The 26674-nt window shown below is 47.6% G+C and overlaps 1 protein-coding gene across 5 annotated transcripts in view; it reads right to left on the reverse strand.

Annotated features, from left to right (window-relative positions):
* Nucleotides 1-26674, reverse strand: part of Tpd52 (tumor protein D52) — a 79047-nt gene that overhangs the window by 8553 nt on the left and 43820 nt on the right. For 2 of the 5 annotated variants that reach the window (XM_032898645.1, XM_032898644.1), the window contains exons 1-4: nucleotides 23478-23892; nucleotides 11236-11351; nucleotides 5673-5821; nucleotides 2640-2741 (exon numbers count right to left, since the gene is read on the reverse strand). In XM_032898645.1, the coding sequence (XP_032754536.1) occupies nucleotides 2640-2741; nucleotides 5673-5821; nucleotides 11236-11351; nucleotides 23478-23613 (503 nt within the window). In that variant the 5' untranslated portion in view covers nucleotides 23614-23892. Of the gene's footprint in view, nucleotides 1-1587; nucleotides 1615-2639; nucleotides 2742-5672; nucleotides 5822-11235; nucleotides 11352-23477; nucleotides 23893-26674 lie in introns of those variants that run through there. The other 3 variants (XM_032898642.1, XM_032898641.1, XM_032898643.1) reach the window with 2 other exon arrangements.

Below are 26674 nucleotides of genomic sequence, written 5' to 3' on the forward strand. Positions count from 1 at the left end.
TTCGGACATTCCTAGTCTGGGCTGCCACCTGAGACCATGCTGATGTCCAAGGGCTGAGCAGAGCTGGCCCCACCTCTCACCAGCTATTGCACTGGAAAGAACAGGTCTGCACCTCACCTGGGCAGCAATAGAGCCAGCCCTGGTGGTGGGCTCTGCCTTTGGGTGGGGTGGGGTGGGGTGGGTGTGAGAGATATGTCCCTCCACACCAGCACACCAGCACACCTCTGTGCATCAGGCCAGAGAGTTTGCCCTGAGGTCATGAGAACAGGAGAGTGGCCCCCACCCCTCTTCTGGGCAAAGCCCGAGAGCAGGTCCCAGGGGCACAGACTAGGGAGAGTCAGTGGGCTGATCAACTCAGCTACTAGGGACAAGATCCAGGGCTTGAGTTGGTCCACCCTGTATGTACCCCATCTATGAACTGCTGGAGCTGTGAAGGAGCCAGCCCTGCAGGTCCAAAGCTGCAGTATCTGATGACACACAGAACAAGGTGTCTGAGAGGAGTCCAGGTAAGGACCTAGCACTGATGATGTAGCAGAAGCCTCGACCCAGACCAATGACTCACTGCAATGAACAAGCAGTGTGGACAAAAGGGTATGCTGTGGGACACACTGGGACACACTGCGGCTTTCATAGCGAGATTTTATTTTGTGTTTTGTTTTAGTGGAGGAGGATGCAGGGGCAGAGGGTAGATACAAAGACACGGGGACTGACTGGGATCGGGATACATGATGTGAAATTCACAAAGAGCCAATAAAGAGTTTTTTAAAAAAAAATGAAGAAAAACAACGGGAAAAGAGAGACGGGGAGAAAAACAAAACAGTAGCAGCTGCTCAGTGGGCGGCAGTGACAGCAAGGGACCCCTAAGATGATGCTGTGCACCACTCGGAAGAGAGATGGAGATCCAGATACCATTCCTTTAAGCATCTCCCGCTCGTCTTCTCCAATGCCTACATATATAACCAGAGTCTGCACAAGGGGGGAGAGGTGGGCTCAGCATCCAGGACTCCTACAGGTATGACTTGACCTTTTTAATACCCCTTTCCCATTGACAAACCATACCTTGTATGTTTAAAGAAAAGTTAGTGGGGAACTAATAAAACAGTAAAGTATGCTAATAAACCAAACATTGGTAAGATCTCACACGAAAAGAGTACTGTAACCTTAATAAGACGGACGCACTAATACACGACAGTGCACATGCAGTCTATTATAATTATACAATAGGACCCGTGTGAAGAATTCCAATATCCTTACAAAAGCATCAAAACCAAACAATCAGACATGAAAACGGAGAAATTCTGTATGCCATGGTAAAACTGATAATAATAATAATAATTATTAAAACTTCAAAAGTCATTTCCATATCCCTTGTGCCACGGTGTCAAATTTTTCCTTCAAGTAGTTCGTTACACATGGCATACAAGAAACCCTCCATGGGAATTAGAAGGCACACAGGCGGAAGCCACTGTGACTGCAGGAAGAGCCCACAGAGGACACACAGGAGCGTCCACAGAGGCAGCACATCTAACCTCGCACACTCATCTTGCACGACTGCCAGACAGCAGCAGGGGTTCAAACTCTCCTTACCTAAATGAATGTGAGAAAGCTTGCAATCTGTAAGAAGCCAGAGGAAGCGTTAAAACAGAAAGGAAGTTCTGACGGATCTATCACCATTAAATAACCTGCTTTCATATGGCTGCACGGTTTACATAGCCCCTAGAACATTACAGCATCAGTCAACATTAAAAGAACCCGGCAGGTGCCCCCTCTCAGGAAATGTGTCCTTATGATAGTAAGTTTATAACAATGTAGCTCTCAAATATAATGCATGAGGAGATGGATTTTAGTGGACAGTATAATGTACTGATAGAACCGACTGGTTCAACTAATAAAATTCTGGTTGTAAAACCTATGTTTCTCCACAAATAGAGCTTACAGACTCATGCAATCTAGGCATAGAAAGAGACAAACAGAAAGTGTGCACACCAACACAAGTACAGCCGATGTCAGCCACGTTGACTATGCTCAGCTCTATTCTAACCGCAGGGGCAGATGGAAGAAGCACAAAAGCACCATGAAGTGGTTTTACCAAAACGACAAGAAATTCTGCAAACTAATCTCAAATACAAAAGCACAATTTAAAAAAAAAAAAAAGAAACTCAAAATCAAGACCCGAGCCTGAGCACGAACGTAAGTAAAGCTTATGGGTTAGTACGAACCGGTGCTCACATAAGCACCTTGGAGCCAAACACACCATGACACACAAATGTCACACACAGACAGCGAAGCCGAGCGTGTACTTCAATGCTCTTGCACTCCTCTCCAGAAAGGTACCTGGCTCTGCCCACAAACACCACAGACGTACTTATATGCAGGATCAGAAGGACTGAGATGCAACAGTTTGCAACCAGAATTTTTCAGCAGCCCTTAAAGGGGCTCACACGATGCTCGTTTTGGAGGTTAGAGCATTAGGCCTTGAGGAATTCAGGCAAGCATTCCAGGCCTTGAAGGAGTACTCTCCCTCTCTGTAACAGAGGAGAACCCAGCAGCACCCAGACCCAAAGGCAGGGAGGGACAGCAATCAGTGTACAGTCCGGTTTGCCACAGGACTCAGTGAGAAAGAAAAAAGGCATGCATACTTTACGTCTTCCAGCTTTTTGGTGATGACTGAGCCAACCGTTGAAAACGCAGCAGAGGCCTTCTGTCCGGCCTGTGATAGAGTTTCTGATGTCTTCTTGTATCTATAGTCAATTAAGAATGAACAGGGGGAAAAATGTCAGCTAGGCTTTTCTGTAAATTCTTTCCAGTACAGTGTTCAGCTGTGGAAGAACTCAAGAACAGGACAGTTTTAAGAACTTCTAGCATTCTCTGAAACCACCAGGGCAGTGACAGTCCCGCCATCATGTTTTTCTGGTGCTCTAGATAGAGGCAGAGAAAGGAATGGACTGATCAGTTAGGGTGGGGCTGGCAAAACTCAAGTGTCCCTGCCCCTGCCAAAAAGAAAAGCTTCACATACATTAAAAATATCTGTAAGGCCAGGCCCTGGGCAAGCAAGTTGGTCAATAAAGTGCTTGCCTTCCAAGCTCAAGGATCTTAGTTTGAGCCCCCCAGAACCCAGAACCCATATAGGGAAAGCTGGTCATGGTAGCTCTGGCCTGTAATCCAAGTGTTGGGAGAGACAGACAAAAGGGCCCCGGCTTCACTGGCCAGCCACTCTAGCCAATCCAATGAGCTCCAGGCTAGAGAGAGAGACCCTGCCTTAAAAAATAAAGAGCAAAACAAACAAATGAAACAGCAGATGGCTGGCCCCTGAGGAACTGCACTGAAGCCATCCTCTTCCCACCACACTTGCTCAGACATACAGACACAGAGTAAGACTCTACAGAAACAGGACTGAACTTGTGACTAGAGACAGAAAATGCTGCAGGCACTCTGAGACCAGGGAAATCTTGTGTGGTCACTTCTATACTAGAATGCATCTTTCGGGGCAACCCGAGTATCTGTTTCCAGGCCACAGTTGCTTACATCCGGCTCAGGAATAAACTATCTTTTCCTTCTTTCTAGAGAAGAGCTGTACTTTAGGGTCAATGGGCTAAAACCAATCATGAAACAAAACTGAACGTGAGCCCAAGTTTGAAAGCTCACCGCCCTTTCACCCTTCTCTACATCAGACAAACAGAGCACAGTGTAAATCCAATTCCCCAGATGCTTTTGTGATGTTACCACATAGAAAGTGGTCAGAGACAAAACGGATAACCCACGTATGCTATAGTATCCAAATGATATGTAATTTAGCTTGCTGGAGCTAGAACTTGACTGACTTTCAATGTATATATAAGATATCAATACACAAACGATTATAGTATGACATTTACTGTAATACCAAAATAAAAATGATCATTCCACTTCATATCAACCAAACAGAAATGTGGAATCTATCGGAAGGGTCAACCCTCTCTGCTGCAGAAATCGGTGCTGGGCATTGTTTTTTCGGACAGAAGATTTTTTTGTTGTGTTTGTTTTTGTTTTTTTGTTTTGTTTCTTTCTACATCTAGATCAAACACTGGGAACAAGCATTGCTCCTGATTAATAGAGCCAAAGATTAGTTCCTTCTATGTTCTCCTCTGCCAACTAACACAAGAAAAATTAAACAAAAAGATGAATACGTGTCCTAGGGACGCAGCTCAGTGATGGAACGTCGCCATGTAAGAGAAGACATGGTGTTGGTTGGGTTCAGGGTGAGCTGTGACTGTTGGCATCCACTGGTGATTTCAGAACTATCAGTTCTGTCAGTTATCAGTATATGGAGGGGCCTATATCGGGTTTTCCACTCTGCAGGCGGTGTTATTAGTTCTCAGGGTAACCCAGCAGACTGGGTGATGAGATAACCCCAAATAAGGAACAGGTAAGGTAGTGACATCTGGAGATTACAGTCACCCAGAATGGAGGATCAGGATTTGAACTCGGCTCTGGCCATGTGCGGAGACGGTCACTTATTCCTTTGCTCTAATAGCCCAAGGTTCTTCCACCACAGTGTCTCCTCTGTGCTAAGAGTGGAGGCCAGTCCCTTAGTTTTTTCCTTTTGTGATCACACAGACTATGATCCAGCATCAATACTGTGCTGGTGTAGGAGGAGCAGGCTTCTAGCGGTATGTCTGCCTTTCGTGTTTAATCTAGCTTGTCACTTGGCAAAGTTAGGAGACAACAGTGCAGTGAGGCCATCCATGCCCCACTTGACAGTACTTGAGGGGATCCTGACCACTTCTTCATCCTCCTTCCTCCTGTACTAGGACTCGAACCTGTGGCCTTGCTCATCAACACTACATCTTCCCTTACATGACCGCTAAGTAACTAAGAGCCAGGTGATATGGTGGTTTGAATAGGAATGGCTCCCCCACAGGCTCATGTGTTTAAATGCCTTGTGGTAGGGAGTGGCACTATGAGGAGGTGTGGTCTTATTGGCGGAAGTAGGGTCCAGCTTTAAGATCTCAGATGCTCAAACTAGGCCTAGGGTCATTTTCATTTCTGCTGCCTGTGGATCAAGATGTAGACCTCTCAACTCCTTCTCCAGCACACTACCATGCTTCCCGCAATGATGGCTGTAAGCTAGCACTGATTAAATGTTGTCCTTTTTAAGAGTTGCTGTGGTCACAGTGTCTGTTTCTTCACAGCAATGAAAACCCTAATACGGGTGAAGTATACAGCATAGATACACTGGAGAAGAGAGGAGTCATGTATGTCCCAAGCTGTACACAAGATGGCAAGAGCTTTAGTCATGTTACACAAAACAGCATGTGATCTAAAACTTACTCATTTTATCTCTAAAATTTTCCATTTAACATTTTCTGACTGTGTGGAACTAAAACCTAAGGAAGAAGGAGGAGGAGGAGGAGGAGAAGACAACAACGCAGGAAGGGAAAACTATTATCCAACATTCCTGAAACTTGAATACAGGTCCCTCAACCTGTGCATGAGATTCTATTCCTTAAAATGTTCTGGAAAACCGAAATTAGAAAGGAATCAGGTACTCTGAAAGAACTGGAAAGAAAAGGCTGTATGATCCAAAGAAAACCATGGAAACATCCTCACTGCACTCCTCTTCCTCTCCCCAGAGAAAAGGAGCAAAGCAGCCCTTGACACGGTCTGGAATGTGCACAATCCAGGGAACATACGCGTTGGTTGCTGTCACATCTTGCCACCCTTTGGCGATATTCTGCTTGAATTCCTGAAGCGAGGTGATCCCAAGTTTCCGCTTGATCTCCGCAAGATGCTTCTCTTTTGCAGCCAACACTTGGGACAGAGTCTGGATTTCTTCTTCCACCTGCAGGTCACAGGGTTGAGGAGGAAACACAGCAAGAGCTCTTCTGTAAATTGTTAAGGACATCAAAGCAAGCCATGGGCCGATGCTATCGCTACTTCTGGGGGCGGTAGGTTTGTTCATTTGAGACAAGAGTCTCACTGTGCATCTTTGGCTGGCTGGAACTCGCTATGTAGACCAGGTTGGCCTCAAATTGAGAGAGATCACCTGCCTCTGCCTCTGCCTCTGCCTCTGCCTCTGCCTCTGCCTCTGCCTCTGCCTCTGCCTCTGCCTCTGCCTCTGCCTCTGCCTCTAACCCTGCAGTCCTAGTATTAAAGCTGTGTACCACCACACATGGCTACACTTATTTTATTAATTTAGCTGTCTCTTTATAAACACAGTTGTCTAGTAAGCAGAGTACATAATGCTTTCTCCAGCAGAGCTACTCTGTATGTTGCTGGTTGTCCTGCTCTGTTACCTCAGAAGCTTCGGTGCTTCTCCCTTCTACATGGAAGAAAATACTCAAGTCACCAGAACACCACTGTGCTGACCTCTTTCCTACCAGATGCTTTCTCTTCCACTGGACTTCCTACAAAAGCTGCTGTTTATACACTACATCAAGTAATCGCTGTCTCCCACTAAACATGTACAACCAATCTTCTTGTGTATTTCATAAGATTTCATAGTGAATCCATCAAAACCATGGCCATATGGGTTAAGCAACGTTTATTAGAGGGCCTTGCACTACACGAATCCCCAACCCTAGAATAGGCATCCCACAGCTCAGGGTTAGTGATGTGCCTGATGAAAGAGGAGCTGGACTTAGCAGACTCTCTTCTAGGAGCCTTGGAAAGGCAAGATAACAAAGGGAGAAGTTGAACCGATTTGGAGGCAGAAGCACCTGGGTGTGAGTGAGATCATGTGACATGCGTGGTAGGTGCCTAAACCCAAAGGAGAAGAGAAGGCCCCGCCAGAAAGGCTGGGAAGGGCAGTGTCACAGCGTGAGACAGACACACACCATGTAAAGACAGGACACTGGAAAGGGGGATCCTGAGGTCTATTCATCACGACCCTTGCACGAGCTCATCCCAGGCTTGGTCTATTCATCACACCCTTGCACAAGCTCATCCCAGGCTACACAGCCTCGTCCTCAGCCCATGTGACCTGCAGCACAAGTCAGTGATTCCAAAGCCAAGGGGATTTAGGAAAACAACAAACGGCTCTGCTGAGTCAGTTTCAACCAGAAAGTACATCTCCTAAACTCAAGTGATATGCTGTTCAACAATGTCGAGAAGACTAATAGAATCTACTGAGAAGGGGAGGGAGGGAAGGAAGGAGGGAGAATAAACAGGAGAAATACACCAGCACAGCACTGAGACGGCATTAAAGAGCAAGTGAGTACAAAATAAAGGAGCACTCCTCTTGGCTCAAATCTTGGACCTGACTGGGTAGGTTGCTCAGATACACTTAAGAGTAGACCATAAGAAGGAAAGAGCAACAACTTAAGAATGAATATAGTCCAAACTCAGGAAGTCGTACAATTCACCCCAAGTCAGCAGCAATGATGGCGAGCCAGAGCCTCGCCCAGGTTTCCAGACAGCACTTCTGCAGCAGGGGCGAATGCCTGTCTTTACCACACCCCAAAGCTTCATGGCACGGCCTGCCACCTCAGCCTTTCCCAACAAGGCACACGCAGTGTCCCTGTGCCTTGCTTTTGGTGGTTGGTGCCTGCTGCTACAGCACACCTGGCAGCTGTAATCTCTTTTTCCAACACGGTGGGCGAGGGAAGGGCACAGACCCTGACAGTGTAGGCGAATGTAAGAGACGTAAAGGAAGAGTGAGGAAGTTGCTGTGAGGGTGTGAAGAATGAAGGATAAACACACACACGCACGCACATACGCACGCAGACACCCCAATGGGACAGAATTCAGAATCAAAAATAAAATGCCTTTGGCAAATGTGTCAAGAGACCTTGGTGGAGAAAGAACAGGGATTTTTGATCCAACAAATACAACGCAGATAATTAGTTTCCATATGCAAAAGAATAAAGGGAAGCCCTTAACTCGCCACACACACACACACACACACACACACACACACACACCACACACACACCTCTCAAGTGGCTCAGGAAGTTGTATATAATTGCTAACCTGTATGACACTAAGAGCAAAACATGAAGTCAAATCTTCAAAGCCTCAGAAACCTCAGTTAGGCTTTAAAAAAAAAACAAAACAAAAAGATAGAACACCTACAGTACAAGCAACCAGAGTGGGGAAGCAGAGCTTATCAAAATTGAAAACTGAACATGAAAAACTGAAGTCTGACACAGAGTATCAGGACTTGAAGCCACCCCTGACTATGAGTTCAGGCCAGGCTGGGCTACAGGACACCTTATCTGAAACCCGCCCACCCTCTGAAAATAACTGCTGTGCATCACAGTGAGATAAAAAGAAACCAACAACCTAGAGGAATATCCTCGACCCTATGCTAAACATATCTTGTTGTACCCAATACAGACGAAGAAACTTACAACTCCATCATAAAGAGGCAAAGGATGGAATTGTTAAATGGGCAAAGGAATTAGACAATGCGCACAGAAAATATAAAAATGACAGGAGGCAAATGGAAGGGCGACCGGCATCATCCACTAGTGACGGGAGATTGTCAATGAAAAAGCCACCCTATAGCCACTTTAGGAACACGATAAAACACAGACATTACCCAGTGGCCAGGACCAGGAGAACTGACTCCTCACATGCTGATACAGTGTGGCAGCTCCTCGGAAGACACAGCTACAGGGTCTGACAACGCCTCTGGTGGAAACTTAACAGAACAGAAACCTGTGTCCCCAGACGAATGTGCATACACAGGCTCACAGGAGGCCTGTCCACAGCAGCTTCCAAGGGAGATCAACCTAAATGTCCATCACTGAGGAATGAGCAAACTTCGGCCATAAGATAGAACATCATTCAGCTGTTAAGTTCTGCTCCACACCACAACGGGGAGAAAACATGGGCATATCACAGTAAGTCAAATAAGTAATCAAAATGATGGCCTTGTGTAAGCAGTTTCCTTCCTAAATTAAAACCTTGGAGGGAAGCTCCTTAAAATACTGGATGTTAAAGGGGAAGGTGGAACAACAGGATGCTCTAAGAAAGGGTAAAACTTTCCATCCTACCTCGCAGGAAATGAACAACTTAAAACAGCCTCAGAAGTCCCTGAAACTGAGCAGATTCACTAGGCCCCTCTCTCCCCAAGCACACAGAAGCAGTGAAGACTACTGTGAGATGCTCAGACAAGTTCAGCTGCCTAGTAGAGGCTCAGACCAGCCAAGTCTGATGCCCCAAAGGGCCATGTCTGGGTCTATGATCCTACAGCCGTCCAGTTTGTGTTAATGCCTGTGCCCCGTGTTACCACTGAAGGCCAGGTGGATGCCATGGCTTAACGCTGTAGCCTGAAACCTTGTGGATGTCTGTGATCCCAGCTGCATCAGAGGGTCTTGTCTGGGTCCGTGACCCTACTGCAACTGGAAGCACTCTTTGTGCTCTGTGCTAATGCCATGATCCAGGCTCCCGAAGAACATTTGCCAGTGATAGAGATGACTGCAGATGACAGTTGAGTAAGAGGGACACGGAAGAGTTCTGTGACAACCCCTACTTCTATCCCACACCACCCCACCCCACTCACCAACCCCCCCCCCAAAAAAATAGTAACAGCCTAGACAGAGAACCATTGAAGAGAACTCTTAGAAGCTGTGACAGTCTGCTGAAGCGCTTCCGGCAGGGATGAGGGAGGAAGGACTCCGCTCTGAGGTCAGGCCACAGGGAGTCTGACCGTGCTCCACTGAGTATACAGACAACACAACATGGAGTTTTTTAGCTGAGGGAAGTCACAAGGGTGGGGCCAGGAGATTAACAGGGAGGGACTGGGAAGCAAATGTGATGGGGTGAAGTCCCCAAAGAATCAATAAACATATTATATTGGGGGAAAAGTTAAACATGCCACCAAGTCTGAGTAGCAACTCTGGACTCCATCTGGTGGGAAGGGAAGTGACTCCTGCAAGTTGTCCTCCGACCTCCATGTGTGCGCACACACACACACACACACACACACACACACACACACACACACACACACACCCAGACACACACACATATATAAAATGTTAAATTCAATATAGAATCACTATAGGGTAAAATAAATTTACCTCTAAGCATATATCTAAAACAACTGAATTTAAAAAGACCATTTGTACATAAATGTGGCTGGTTCAGTGTCCACAGCTGTCAATAGCATAAATGGCCGTCGGTGGACATATGAAAATCCAAACACAGTGTGGGAGATGCACACAACAGACTGCAGCTCCTGGCAGGTGATCCAACAGGAAAGGGTCCTACATTCACTGACGAGAGAAGCCAAAACACCAAGGCTATGCATTGTATGCGAAACGTCCAGAGCACGGACAAATTCATCAGAGAAAAAAGCCAGCCGGGAGAGCGGAGTGGAAGTGGCTTCTCAGCCAGTGCAGGGCTCCTTGGGACAGGGGGACGATGTTCAGATCCCGAATGACAGCAAGACCCTGACTGTGCTGCGTGTCGCTGAACTGTCCAGTGTGAGACACCATTCTAAGATCTTATAGAGGGAAGCTAGGAAAGGGGGCAGCTGAAATGTCTCCAGAAATCAGGCTGAAGCCTGGAGCAAAGAAGAAAGGAAAGAAGGGAGGAGGCTGGCCTAACCCATAATGCAAGCAAAGGACGAGGCTGGTGAGCCCATGCATCCGGGGTCTGACAATGTGGCTCTCAGATGAGGCTGGTGAGCCCATGCATCTGGGGTCTGACAGTGCAGCTCTCAGACAAGGCTGGTGAGCCCGTGCATCCGGGGTCTGACAGTGCGGCTCTCAGACAAGGCTGGTGAGCCCGTGCATCCGGGGTCTGACAGTGCGGCTCTCAGACAAGGCTGGTGAGCCCGTGCATCCGGGGTCTGACAGTGTGGCTCTCAGACAAGGCTGGTGAGCCCGTGCATCCGGGGACTGACAGTGCAGCTCTCAGACGAGGCTGGTGAGCCCGTGCATCCGGGGTCTGACAGTGTGGCTCTCAGACAAGGCTGGTGAGCCCGTGCATCCGGGGACTGACAGTGCAGCTCTCAGACGAGGCTGGTGAGCCCGTGCATCCAGGGTCTGACAGTGTGGCTCTCAGACAAGGCTGGTGAGCCCGTGCATCCAGGCTCTGATGCACCCCTGACTCCCATGGCCACCCAACCCACACGTTCTGTCACATGAAAGCCAACTGGGATCACTTTGTCTCCTCTGCCCTTTTGAGACTCTGGACTGTGCAAGCTCACGCTGCTTTCTCTCACCGTGAGTCTTCTGCCATAAGCTATTACCAGGTGCTCTGCAGACCCACAAGGCAAAGCGCAAGGTCCACAATGTCCCTCACCTTAGTAAGTTCCCGTCTCAGCTCCTCTTGCTCCTCCTCTGTGAGTGTCTCTGGGGCACTGAGCATGGCAACAGCATCCTCTCCTTCCTCAGCCACTGGCTCTGTCTTCAGCAGACCTTTAGAGTTAAGGAGGAAAAAAAAACATGTCAAATGTGAAAAACTAAATCCCTCTGTAGCCGCTCGGCTGTCCCAACCAGAACAAAGTCACTGAGGTTACAGCCATCCACTCTCTGTGTGTATGTATGCTCAGTGAGATGGCTATCTCAGGGAAAGATGAAAGAAAAACCTGGGACAGCCAATAAAAGCCACCAACGTAGCATGCTAAACAAATGAACTAAGACCTGCCCTTCCCTCAGCTTCCACTAATACTTCAGTCTCAGGATAATTACGGCAGAGCGGAAGAATGGGGTCCCACCATGATCCACCTTTATACTACATACGACACATGCCTACAGTCCCAGCACTTAGGCGGAGATGAGACAGTCACTAGTCACGGCCATCTTCGGCTGAGGTCAAGTTCGAGCCCAGCCTGGGTGACAGGAGAGCACGTCTCAACAATACAAGCCTGCACAAGTAAACCAGCAGACAATGGACGAAGGATGGCAAATCCTGACCATGGCCCTCAGAGAAGACTGGGCTCATGCGTCAACTGTATAAAGGAACCAGGAAGCAAATCAGATGCCCTAATGAAAGCCGGTTCTGCTTCTTCCTCCTGTGTGGCAGCAAAAGAAGCTCACAGCTTTTACTAAAACTGCACCTCACCGGGACAAGCTTTGAGAAGCACCCGATGCCATGGGGAAGGGCAGCCCCGGTCCCGGGAAGCGGAGATGGGAGGGCTGTGAGTGCCAAGCCAGCCTGGGGTATACATTAAGGCCCTGTCTTGAGGATGAACAGCGCTGTTTCTATGTAGAGACAAGACCGACAACAGCACTGGAGACTTCCAAACCCACTGTCCCTGAACAGAGCCACGGGGCCCACTATGAAGACCACATTTCAAGAGAGTGTCAGTGTGGCAACTGTCTTCAGCTCCCCCTTTCCCTGCCCCAGCCCCAGCTAAAACATCAGGTAGAAAATCTAAAGAAGCCGCCAAACCCCTCAATTCTGTTTTACTAAGGTTTGAACGTCAGATATGCCACGTGGGGTCTATTGCTTTTACGTCTGGGCCTTTGGCCCCTATCTGATGGCTCTGTTTCTGAAAGGTCATGGAGAAGACAGAGCCTCAACAAAGGAAGTGTTGGGGGCTCACAGCCTGGCCTGCCTCTGTCTTCTGGGCTTCCTGATGCAGTTAGGACCCACCACCTCACTAAGCCCAAAGTCTGACCTCTCAACTACTGACCTGGAGTATACCTTCTCGTCTCACACTGCTTTTCTTGGGTATTTATCACCAGCAATGAGAAAACAAATACATATTTTAATCTAATTTTTAAAATCAAAGTGAATTCCAAGAATCCATTTCTTGGTCTGTGTAGCTCTGGTTGTTCTGGAACTCACTACGTAGACCAGGCTGGCCTCGAACTCACAACGACCCTACCTGCCTCTGCCTCTGGAGTGCTGGGATTAAAGGCCTGTGTCACCACCACACACAGCCCACCATGTCAAACTTTGGAGCAGAAAGCATCATCGGCCCTGCTGACAAGGCCTCTTGCCTCAGGAACCAAAGTGGCTCTGCGTGGGTGATGCAGTCACTGGGCTTGCCCGGGCCAAACTCCCCACACTATTATCACAGATCTTGTTTGCACTCATTTTGACTTTTGTTGTATTGACACATGATTTGATTACTGAATTTCTGGCGCCTTCTTAGACTTTACGCCTGTGACTCACCCTGCCCAGTCTACACACTCATTCCCAGCATTCCCAGGTCCCAGCATTCCATCAAGGAATCAGGACCATCAAGGACCAGGGAAGGCTCCCTCCTCTGCCTGTAAGTCCGTCATCCCACCACACTCACGTGACTGAATCAGTAACGCGGTGCCTCTCCCAGCGTGACGACGGCACACAGCAGGCGAGGGACATGTGTGTGGGCGGGAAGAGAGCGCACTGCCGGGCCGGCACCACGATACATGTAAGGGAAGCACATGAAGCCACGAGAGCCATGTGTAGCTGTGTGCACATTCCAGAAGCACTCGCCTCGGGCTTTACTGTGTACTAACTTTTAGAGGTAATTAATAATTATCGTAATCACTAACACGGCAGTACCAAAACAGTGGCCCACGCACAAGATGTGAAGGAATTATCAACGGAGCAGAAGTGGTACAAATAAGTCCGTTCACACTGCACCAACAGACAGAGCTCGAGGCTTTCAGAAGCAGAGGCAATACCTGGTAGACACAGTGAAGGGGAAGGGACGCTCGACGTAAAGGAAGCCAAAGAGCCCCGGCTGGGTTTGGGCCTTGCTTTGGTTCAAGGTTTTCCTCACCACACTCTGCCCCTCCCCATCCCTGGAATGGCAATGTATACTCAGTCCCATCGTATGCTCAAAGTACGTGATCTGCTTTTTGGTTTTTATTTTACGGGGGTTAAAGAGTTGGACTTGTAAACACTGTTGAGACTGTGAAAGACTAGGGGACTTTTGAGGTCGGACTGGATACATTTTCTATTATGCTATGACTACAGGCCATGGGGGACAGGGAGTGCAAGGTGTGGCTGCAGTGGGAATGGCCCCCGTATTAGGCTCATACGCCTGAACGCTCGGCCCCCGTTTGTGGAACTCTTTGGGGAAAATCGGTTAGCATGGCCTGGCTGGAGGAGGTGTGTCACTGGGTGTGAGCTTTCCTGTGCTGCCTGCTGACCACTGCACGCTGCCTGCAGATAGGATGTCAAAGCTCTCAGTGCTGCTCTAGCACCATGCCTCTCCGCTGGACATGAACCCATAAGCAAGCCCCGACTAAACGCTTTCTTTTCACAGTTGCCTTAGTCATAATGTCTCTCCACAGCAACAGAACAGTATCTAAGATGAGTGCTAAGACATCTTGGAGTCCCAACTGAGGACTGCTCAAGGACTGTCTCCACGGAGGAAATCTGATCGTTAGTTTTAAATCTTTTGGCACCTCCTTGTTTTAGAAACTCAGTTCAGCCCTTAGGTCAGCATCCAGTCACGGGGGGCACCCAAAGTTCACGGGTCGCTGTGAAGCAGGGTGCTCCTGTGTCACATACTGTCGGGAGCAGAACCTGCACGTGCTCCTGCACTCATCCTCCATGTCAGACTGTCTGACGAAGGGACTGCAGATGCAAGACTCCAAGCATGTGAGCCCCCACCAGCCAGCGCGACACAGAGCTAAGCAGGGGGCTTGGTCTCACTCTGCGGCTCAGGACTAAGTTCCTGATGACAAAAGGACTCAGACCAAAGAGGACCAACAGAATTCAAGTGCTAAGCTCTGCCTTCTGCAGCAAAAGCCCTTCCATGCTTTTAAACAGACATAACTGTGCAAGCCTACGGGACAAAGGCAGTATCAAATCGCTAATGCATGGGGACCTTCAACTCCAAAAATAATCTAAGACGGTGCTGACAAAGGGTGGGAATACTTGATCTGAAAAACATTATTGTCAGGATTTTAGCTTCTGGATTTTTGAATCAGGCATTTTCAACCAGTAAAGTCCACGTAAATATCCCCTAATCCAAACAATGACAGAAAATGAAAAATCTGAAATACATATAGCCCCAAAATGCATATAGCTTCCTTTCAGACAAGGAATACTGAAATAGTTCATTAAGCCGCCTAGAAAGATAAACATCTCAGAAACAACAACAGACTTTGGCAATGCCATACTTGGCTTCAGGGCCACCAAAATGACCAGAGAAAGTCAGCCAGCAAGGACTCGGCCTGCTTTTCTCACGTTGACCTGCAGGGGGCAGCAAATCACTGGTATTAAACTTTACAGGAACAGATTAAGATCCTCACCTGGGGCAAAAGAACAGGCGCAGCAGAAGTACCAAGTAGAGATGCTCAAATCACAACTGAACTGTGCAGTCATCACTTATCTCTTAAATAGACCACTGGCCGAAGCTGGTCCAGCAGGAGCTTCCTCTGAACCTGAGCTAAGAGGTCCACAGTCAGTCAGTCATTTACATGCTGCACTTCAGTGACTGCATGGGGATGTCTATCACCACTTAGAGATGAGGAAAGAGGCTTGCAGAGGCTGTGCAGCCCACCGAGTCACACACCGTCGCAGGACGAGGTTGGGGTTTCTGAACCCAGACAGTCTAATATAAAAGGAGGTGCCCCAAGTCACTGATCTAAAAACAAAACTGAGAAACAGAAGGCAATAATACTTGGACCCCTGCATCTGGGAGCCATAGCAACACTACCAAACCGAACCTGGGGTGAGGACGTCGGGACTCTTTTCTCCAGTCGTGAACATATGTTTTGCCTTAAATCAATTCCTTGGTATGAGCCTGTCTTCCCTATGCTCTCTCGTGTACTCAGTATGGAGGGGCGATCTAGCTTAGAGGAGAACACATCACTTTCTCATGCAAGTCACAAAAGATAAGAAATGAGACTGCTACGAACACTCCAACAAACTTTGTTCTTGGATTTTAATGTTCTTTTCCTAAAATCCAATGGGAACCTATTTTAAATGACAATATGACTAGTGCCTATTCAGTTTCCCACACCAGCCACCGTGGGGGCAAACTGACAAGAGATTCTCTGCTTGATCAAGTGTTAGTCAGGCCCTTAAACCTTCTCTCAGGCCATCTTCCTACTTCTTTGTAAAATCCAGTTTGAGCAAACAAACCTACTAAGTCACTACCCCCATCCTTATCTGACCCCCCTCCATACCTACAGGTCCCCTAATGCCCCATCCCCAGGTGACAGCTCAGACTCCTGCCTAAGCACGCTTTCACTACAATCATTGCTATTCATGTTCCATAGAAGCAAACAAGCAAAATTAAATCAATGTCTAACGAGAACAGTGATTTCTACTAGAAATCCCTCAAGGTTGCAGAGTTTACCTACAGTCAGACCGGACTAAAACTCGAGGGTCTTTCTTATGCTACACACTTGCTGCTCCATACAGTTTGCCTTAGAGAAATACCAACATGCAGGGCAGGGCAGGGCAGGGCAGAGAGCCAGGACTAATTCTCTCTCCACGGAAGCTTTGTGTGTCTCTGGCTGGAAGTCAGCATCTGAAGGATTGAATCCAGGTGACCAGACACTGGGCATCACTACCTGCCTTGGGTTACTGGTAGTTTAGCTACTTCCTTAACTGTCTAATGAAACAGATCATCCTTCCATCTTCAGTACCAACCAGGGAGATCCCCTGGTGTGGCCCCAATGGAGGCATGGCCAGGGTATATGGCTCATTTACAAAGTCCCTCCCACAGCAGGGTAATCAGAAGCACAGGCTGGGGAGAGCCAGGAAGCTACATACTGCCCAACAGCCAGCTGGGGACATGGATGACAGCTGAACTATCTCAGGATGGAGGAGGGAGGTGACAGGCCACACGGCACCACTGCACAGTTTTACGCGCTTCGTCTTGCTGTACAGTTGCACGACTAGGCCATCACCGGGAAGCAGCAATGCGCCTCCTGCAAACAGTTTCAAATCTGGAAACTAGACTTCAGTAGCATAGACAATCCCAGACCATTTTACGGATGCCTCGTTTAGACAAGGTGCAGCAGAGACACTGTGTAGGAGAATACACAGTTTCTGACATGAAGAACAGTGCAGGTCACGCATGAGGGCGTTTTTTAGAAAAACCTCAACTTTCTTTAAAAATATGCCAAGGGTATTATAGCCATCACACACAGCCCAGTACATCTTCAAGACACATAAAATTTAAAGAGAAGGAAGGGAAAGCCACTGATTTTCAGTTAAGTGGCAACATTTTACATCTCTATGACAATAATCTTTAAAAATATTGTGATCTGAAGTGTGTCCGACTTGCTGAGCTGCCTTCAGTGAGCCTGGGAGGACAGGCTTGGTTGGTTCTACCATGGCAGAAATCTGAGCATGAAGGTGACCGGAGGTCGGAGGGGCAGGCGGCCAACAGGAGAAGAACAGAGAGCTCGGCCCTGAACACGGCGCCACTTCCAGACTATAAAGGCCTGGTATCGATTCACTATCATTTCATCTCAGAACTCATGCTGCTTTCAAACAGAACAACTCTTAGTATTTTACTTAAACACATGGATTGGCTAAAGGGTTACTTAAAGTATGTTTCTCTCTTTTCCCATAAATGACAATTCATCCACCACACACCCATTAATTTCAGTCAAGAATATAAATATTATGGCGACAGTATCTCACTAGATATAGGCCATGCTGGTGTCAATGACTACAAGCTTGCATCACAAGCCTCACTCTAAAGTCTTTCAGTTTCTGCAATCCAGTCACAAACAAATGTGGCAGCATGCTGGGGTTTCCTGGCATGAAAGGGGATGGATACAGTCGGGTGCCCCAACCTGGACCCCCACATAAATGGTTGGCTCTCTGCCTTCACCTCTGACCTTTATTACAACTAAGACTGCTTCCCTTCAAGATTCCCTGTAGCGACCATGACTAACACATTAGCCATCTTCATATGCTGCTAGATCTAGAAACGAATTCTAAAGTCAGGTTAGGTAATGCACTCCTCCTTAGTCCACACAGTTGGGAGGCAGAAGCAGCTGAAAAGCCGAAACTTCAAGGCCAGCCTGGTCCACACAGGAAGTTCCAGAGCAGCCATGGGTACACAGAAAGCCGTGTCTCAAAAAACAAACAAACAAACAAACCAGCCAGGTATGGTGGTAGTGCACCCATTTAATTCCAGCACTTAGGAGGAGGCAAGTAAATCTCTATGAGTTCTAGGCCAACCAGAGATACAGTGAAACACTATCTAAAACAAAAGATTTAGCATAATTTCATTTAAACATATCACTATACAATACAAGGATAAGAACACTGGAGGAGGGATGACTTTGAGCAGCAACAAGAAGCAATGAGATATAAAATAAGATATGACGATGTCTGAGGAAACCTGTACCTTTGGACCATCAGTCTTAAGACACTGAATCTAGCACCCCATGGCTGATCAGGAACACGCCCTGAATAAATGAATTACAGGAATCCCACAGGTGGGTGGAAAAAACAATTCTGGTTCTACTGATGCCTTTCTTGAGCCTTTTCTTCTGTACATTGCTTTTTATTCTTTTTGTTTTTACCTGCAAAGGTTTTCCTACTTAAAAGACATTAAACATTGCTTACAGCTCCCAACTCACTGTTAGCTCTACCTGAAGACAGCTGCTATTTCCAAAAGTGTGTGCATAAAGATCATGCAGGTGTGGAACTATCTGGGCAAGCTCAAAGGTATTCTACAGAGAGACACTTCTGCCCCTCCCTGGCTATCAGCCTCCTGAAACAGCGTACCCCGAGGAATTAAATTTGCTGCGGGATTCTCATGGTGGGGAAAGGTTGAAACACTGCTCCTGCCTGAGGATTTGCCTCCCAGAAAGATTTTACAAGCACTGACAACTTGCAAGGACAGAATTGAAACACAGTGATTTCTCAGTGGCTGGGCAGTGACAGCCAAGGCCATATGCTGACCAGGAATGCTTAGCTATGCATATCTCTCAACTGTGATGTCTTCAGTGGATGATCTCAGCTATCAGTCAACTCATGTCAACCCTGAAGCTGGGGGAGTTCTTCCCAACGTAACAGTGAATGAACTGTATTTCTCCCCACGTCACCATTGCTTGTCGTGATGAGAACAGATCGTGAAGCCTAGTTTGTTAGGGCTTCAGGGCTCGACTTAAACAGCTAGTAATTGATGAGGTGCAAATGATATCACAGAAAGAAAAAGGCGAGACAACAGCAGTTCCCAAATGATGTTGTAGGGTGAGGCTCTCTGCTGCATGTCAGCCTCCAGACACTAGAGGTCAGTAGCAGCCTCACAACCAAACCAATGCCTGCAGGGGACAGACAAATCTGCCCCAGGTTGAAGATTGGGGACCTAAGTAAGGCACCTGAAGATCTGAACAGACAAAGAGACACTTGTCCTCTGAGGCATTATCTTCAGAAGATGGTGCTGCAGGAACAGAAGCAAGGGCTGTGCAGAATTGGGTCCCCAAAGGCTGTCCTTTCCCCATAACTAGCTCATATTGAGAAGAATAAAACCTTGGGGCAAAATGAACTGGGTAATTATGGTCAAGGTGGCCCAGGAACAAAGGAGGCTAAAGAAATGACCCATTTTATCTGGCAGAAGATCCAGGAAGCTCAAGAGCAGAATTGAGTAATGTCAGGGTCACTGAGGAAGAAAGGAGACAAAGCAGGAAGGGACATGGTAACAAGGCGAAGATGAGGGGGTGTGGATGCCATAGCAGTCAGCCATCAGTGCCTCACTCAGGGGGATTAAAACAGATAGACAGACACACACACACGTGTAAAACACATTCACAGTTCTGTACCATACTCAAGGAAATGAAGACAGAGACACAGACAGACAGACAGACACACACACACACACACACACACACACACACACATAGGTAAAACACATTCACAGTTCCAAATGCCTGGCTGCCCTCTTCCTAAAAACAGACCTCATTAAATCTTTCATCTTTCAAGGGAAGAAGGCCATCTTTAAAAGCCTCCAGTTACTTCAGAGCATCTCTTCTTCCTCCCTCCCTCCCTCCCTCCCTCCAAACACCACAGAAATAACTGGTAGCTGAGACCATCCACTGAAGACACACAGGTTGGCCATGGAGAAATTTGGGGGTGCCTGGAGAGAAGTCACCACTATCATTAAATTTCCTCTCTATGGATAGAGCTCTCTTCAAGCCTACTCTGGTTTTCATTTGTAACCAACGGGTAAGTTGTTCTTTAAGATCTCTGCCATCATGGAGGACCTGTAAGATTCAGTCAGCAAAAGAGAAGGGTTGACACATGAGAAAGCAAAGAATAAAGCAGAAATAGACTCTGCATTGAGGAGCTGTAGCTTGGCTTTTCACTCTTTTCAGAGGTTCAAGTTTGGCAACATTAAGTACAAGATTATCTTTGTTTGCCTACCAGACCTGGGGATTGAACCTAGGCCCTTATGTCTGCTAGGCAAGACCACCAGGAAGCTGCACCTCCAGCCCGGCTGTCAGGTTATTTGTACTGTTCATTTCCAGAGTCACCAGCAAAGCCAAGGGTGCTAAGGGCCTGTATCTTCCTGAGTTTTCCAGGAAAATTCTAAAGAGGAAGAGATTCCACAGGGTTGCCCTGATGTTGTTTATATTTGATGCTAATTCCCCTAAAAGAGGGGGCTGCCTAGGAGAAGGAATGAATCACTACTTCATCAGAACTTTCTCCCCATTTTAACTTGTAAAATAAAGGCAAGAGCCAGTGACTGGGCAGGGGAAGGGAAGGAGGAGCTGAAGAGTTGGGGGGAGGGGGGAGGAGGAGGAGGTGGAAGGAAGATGGAGCAGAAGCACATGGCCTAGAGAAACCATAGGTTATAATGGATCTCATAGCTGGGAAATAAGAGTAGTGTAGTGTTAGTTCTGCCCAATCTAGGCAGCAGCTTGTATTCGTATTGTGTGAGTTGTGTTTTCTTTGCACGGGCTTATTTGGGTTGGAGAATTTACCACAATGAACAGCAGCTAGGAGAGTAACCCCACAAGGGCTCCTAGAACGGAAAGGATAGTAAAGGTTGCCAACTTAATACAGATGGTGTTGACAGGCACAGCAAAGAATGGAATACAACATCCATGTCCCGGTGGCACTTAAAAACGAAATAAAACAAACAACAAAACCAACGGTAAAATCCCTGACCAGAAAAGACATGCTTGGATGATCGGCCTGATCTGTAAGGGCTGTCACCAGCTTCTGTGAGGGAGCAAACAGGTAGCATGTTCTAGGCCCTGTGTAGATGCACAGCACAGCATAAAGCAAACCACTGGTTTGGGAATTGAAAAATGATTGTTAGTGCCAGCTAGGCTAACCAGACGTGGGCACACCAAACACCTTTCCTACATCTAGGCTCACATCTGTAAAGACCAGGAGGTGTCCTCCTGTGACAATTCAACCATCATCTGCTTTGCTTTATTTACATTTATTATGGTTGTTGTGATGATGATGACGATGATGAAGAAAGTCTGTGACAAAGTCTAACTATTGCAGTCAAGACTGGTCTCAAAACTAGCCTTCCTGACTCAGCATCATGGGCTTCATGATTCTCCTGCCTCAAATGATACATGAACTTCGTAGGCCTGTACTCCAGATGCCAACATACATCACACATCCGAGTTTTCAAACTAAACTGTAAAAGCCACTTAGCAGGAGGACTGCTGAGCACGACAGAAAAAATGGAGTAGAGAAGTACCAAAGTGTAGACAGGCACACACACTGCAAGCCGCTTTCATCCCTGATGAACCCCTCTCCCTTTCACTCGCCCCACCACCACCTGCCTCAGATTATCTGCACACCAACCGAGCCTCATTGCTTTCTCCTTTGTCCAATGATGACTGAAGGCGTTTGGATACAATTCAAAGGATACTTCTTGTTTAGGTACCTGTTCCTTGCCTTTGTGAGTAGGCTACCTCCTCCTGTCAGTCCTCTGCCTGCACAAGCTACCTGCTTATTCAGAAAGAACACACTGACCAGGTAATGGTGATACATGTCTTTAATTCCAGCATGTGGAAGGCAGAGACAGCTGGATCTCTGAGTTCAAGGCCAGCCTGGTCTACAGCGTGAGTTCCAGGACAGCCAAGGCTACACAGAGAAAGTCTGTCTGGAAAAACCAGAGAGAGGGTGAGAGAGGAGGGCGAGAAGGGGATGGAAGGGAAGAGAGGGGCAGGGAATTCACGCTGGCCAAATTCCAGATTTAACTTTTAAGTAGAAGTTCCAGGTTCCTCCCTCTTTTCAATTACAGACTTCCTTAATCCCACCACCCAAAAGCGGGCTCCCTCACCTGCTCTGTTCTGACAGAATACTGAAAGGTGGCCACACCCTTAACTGGGAAAGCAGGTGGGGGGTGAAGAGCAGCAGGTGAGAATGAAAGGATTTAGGGCGTCTTTCCCAGGCCTTGCTGGGAGCCTTGAGGTTGCTTGCCTGCCACACTGGCCATTCTCAAGGCTTTATTGACAGCTCCACCTTTCCCTCTGTGGGCCCTGCTCTGATCCACACGAGTCCACACGTCAGAACTAGGTCCTCCCTCCTTTTAAGTGCTGGGTAACGGGAAAGGCCAGGGCCCACATGGGTCACAGGCAAGAGAAGTAAGAAAATGAGAAGAAAAAAAAAAAGTTTTCCCCATGCCCATCTCCCAGCAGACATTACTAACAGTTGCCAGCTCCTAGAGGCTAGTGTTAGCCTGTACCTGTCAACGTTTGTCGGTTTCTGAAAATCCAGACCATACCTCAAAGGGGGTTACTTAGTGGAGTTGAAGCATGTTATTGGTTACTGTATCGAGTTGAAGCATGCTATCCCAGCGCACACCTGGGTTCTGCAAACACCCAAACCCTTGGCAGCTTAGAGAGGAGGGGCCACAGTCTGCCCTTCACTGTCTTCTAGGTTTCCCACGCTCTATTACTTAAAAAGAACAAAATGTAACCAAGTCTTCACAGTAAGGAAATGATTAACTTCTTCTGGGAAAGCCGAGTTGCTTCCTTGACTCCTTACAGAGGAGTTCACTGAGCCACCTCTTCTCCTCGGCAGGCAATAGGGGACCGCAGGCTGACGGTGAGTGAGGCTGTGCCCATGTCTGCTGGACCCTACGCAGGGATGCCCTGCTTATCAACTCGGACTGTCATAGCCAGCTTCCCGCCTTGTGAACAGATCCGTGCCACACACCAGAGACAACGGCTTCCAGAGGTACGGTGAGTCTTCACTTTTCCCTTCTAGAAACTCGGTGGTGTAGGTTATTTGTCTAAATGGCTCTTGGTCTTCCCAAGGGAAGTCCAGGCCGCTCGATTATCAGCTTGATAATTGTGATATCATTAGATCACACTCACCAGGCCCTCGGATGAGGTGAATGTTTTTGGGTGCTTAAGCGCCCTTTACCAAGAAAGACATAACCTAGGCAGATTTTAAAACTGTACACGCTATTTGAACCCAAGACCCCTCCATTGTCATCTACCGTCACTGCATATACAGAAATGGTGCCAACTTTAAAATCCAATGTCCCACGCTAAATAGTTAACAACCAAGAACTACCCTTCCATGTTGAGCCAGGCCGTAGGCGCACGGTGGCACCTGGGCACACCTTCACACTAACATAAGAACCCCGGGTCACACCTGGGTTTGACCAGAGTGAATGGAACTAACTACACAAAATCAATAGTTACCAACGTTCTGTGTAGGTGAGCCAGGCGGCGACGCGTTCCCGCTTGGAGAGAGGTAGAGATAGTTCTTGTTCACTCCGGAATCGAAATCGAACGGGGACTGGTAATCCTCAGACAGCTCCATATCTCTACAATCCATGCCAGGTGATGGCAGAGAGCATGGCGCTACAGCAGCCTGCAATTGCTCCTCAGGCCTGGGACTCCTGGGCCAAGGCCCGGCTGAGGAAAGGAACTGGTGCTTAAAGTCCCGCCCAGCTCCGGCCCTGGTGTGGCTTCACTCCCAGCAGCAGATCTGTAGTGACTCCTCCCAGCACCCTTAGGAGGGCCCTGGTCACCACCTGTTGCTAATTTCAGTGGACAAAGAACAACCTGGGCAGAGGGAGTGGCCTTTCCTCTGTAAACAAAGGAGGGCCCCCACTCCCCAGCCCCGTTCAGATGTACAAACACTAGATACTGGCAGGAAGATTGTTTAAAATACAATTTTGTTAGACCAGTCAGCTGACCACATCCTCGCCACGACAGACTTAATCTTCTAGGACAAGGGAGGATTATCTGTCAGTAATCTCCCCGCCAATGCCATCTGGGTGATACTTTTCTTGCACCCTACATTACCACAGAATTCTGAGAGCTTGGCACACCATGTTAGCAACCAGCCTTCTAAGCATGATACAAAAATAAAGCTAGACCCATCATCGCCTTTTTTCTAAAGCAGAATCTGAAAAACTGTCAAAATTTTTAATCTGACTCTTTTTGGAAGAATGATGATTTTCTCGCACTGAAAACACACAACGCAGCTCGAAGCTAGCTCCCAAGCTGCCACTGTGAGCTCCTGGAGTGATCCCCTCTAGGCCTCCTGGAGCTCCAGCACCTTTGTTTAAGCAAAGTCATGCAGGCCCTGAGGTTGCTACAAAGAACTAGTTTCCTTTGGCACACCCAGCAGGCAGAAAGGGAGCCACTAGGAGCTCGCTTGTAAAACTTTTCAATCACCAAGTTCATTTCCTCCATCCCAGGCCTCTCTCTAGAACCTTCCCAAGCTCTCCAGAACCTTCCCAAGCTCTCCAGAACCTTCCCATGCTCTCCCTGGCCTTTGCTGAGGCCTAACAGCACTTGCAGGCCCTTGGTGGAACTAAGTTAAAGGGAGGAAATATTTCCTTGCCAGGCACGGTGGCTCATGCCATAATCACATTACTCAGAAACCTGAGACAGGTGATTGCCATGACTACAGTGAGAGACCCCATCTCAAAAACACAAAATAACTAACTGAATTAACACTTATACTTGTGTCCTACCTTTTCATATCTCAACACATAATCTCGGGAATGTATTTGTAATCACTGAAATAGAAGAGCTGAACTTTTTATTGTATTGTATGTGTGTGGGCTAGAGTGCATGTCAGCAGGAGTCAGAAGAGGTTGATGAGTCCCCTAGAACTGGAGTAACAGGCAGCTATGAACCACCGTATGAAGTTGGGGGACTGAACCTGGGGCCTCTGTAAGAGCAGTAAGCAATCTTAACTCCTGGGCCATCTCTCCAGCCCCCAGAAGCAAAATGTTTTCATGATTAGCAAAATGTCAGAGTATGCCTAGTGTACAAAATCTGTAAGATGTCCACATTCATCTCAATTTATGACTGATTCTCCTTTCCGTTCTTTTTGGTTGGTCTTGTGAACTCTACGGAATGCCTTTGTCAGATTTAAACTTTTTGAGAATTTATTTTTAACAAGAACATCTATTGTTTCCTTCTTAACAATACCAAGATTTTGGCAGTTACAAACACTGTTTAATCGAAATAATTTATTTTCACCAACAGGTGCAATAGCTCATACCTGAAATCCCAGAACCAGAGACGCTGAGGCAGGAGGACTCCCACTGCCCTGTACAGAAAGGAGAATAATTCCGTTTTCTTTCAAAAGTCAGGTTGGCTACAGTCCACGATGTCCTTCATCTGACAAGACCCAGTGAGAGTTAGTCCCCGGCCTAAACACTGGTGCAAAGGCGTCTATCCACCCGCTGTCCCTCTGGCTTCCCTCCCTGGAGCCCCCGCTGTTAAAAGGTTTCCTAACTCTGCCACCCACGGACACACTCCAAGCCTCTGTTGACATCCACGCAGCATCCTGTACCCAAACTGCTGTACTGTATTTCCCTGACATCGTACATCCTTTGAGACCATCACGTCTTCTCAGAAGGCCTTCCGGTTCCTCCCATCTCTTCTCCATTCCCGGCATGCACATGTGAAGCACCCATCTGCCAGCCAGACCTCATGGCTACAGCCTCCCACCGCAGCGTCTGCTGGCCCTACCCTGAATACGGACGGGGCTTATAATGAGTAGAGAATAAAACCAGCCTTATTTTCAAATGTGAGGGCTAAGAATCTAAGTGACTGTCTAAAAGTCTGACCTGTCTACTTGCTAAGCCCCTTTCAGGCCAGTGCTATGAATCCCAGCTCCTTCCCCTTCCTATCTGCAGGCAGACCGGTTCAGACAGCCCAGCCTTGAGGATGATGAACACATCCAAGCAACCCCAGAAAGAGCGTGGGTCGGTTCCTGGAATGGCAGGCTCGAGGTCTGGATAACGGGGCGGGGGAGGGGGGGCTGAAAAAAAAAATAGAAATGTAGCTTGGGAACCAACCAATAAAAGAGCCAGAATGATAAGCCTTTATAGTTACTATATACTTTTATAGGAAACAAACACAGGGATTTCGAAGTAGGCAAAGAGAGCATAGAAAGAAAATATTAGGAGAAGGGGTGTGGCTAAGTAGAAAGCACTTCCCGGTCATGTGTATAGCCCGGGCTTGACCATGGCTGCATGGTAGGAGGATGGGTGGATGAATGGATGGATTGACGGATGGATGGAAATTACAGACGGTAAATAAAAGGTAGTTCACTGCTATAAAGGACCCTCTGGAGATGATGTGCACAGTGCAAGAGAGGCAGACAGACAACAGGAAAGGACACTCAAAAAGGCCCTAGGACCATCCAAACATGGGAAGCGGTCTTTTCATTTCCTGTGGGACTCACTGGTCCAAGAACGAGCTGGCCCTGGGTAACAGGTATTTCCACAGGGCTATCTGGAAAATACTTCAAAATCTGCATTATTTTCTCCTAAACTTCCCAGGTCTGACCTCACATGGGTTGTGGTCAATTGTACATAGGAAGTTGTCTACCAGGAGCCACGAATCCCTCTCCTTGTCATCTGCCACAC

Source organism: Rattus rattus, chromosome 3 (assembly GCF_011064425.1).
Source record: "Rattus rattus isolate New Zealand chromosome 3, Rrattus_CSIRO_v1, whole genome shotgun sequence".
Lineage (NCBI taxonomy): Eukaryota > Metazoa > Chordata > Mammalia > Rodentia > Muridae > Rattus > Rattus rattus.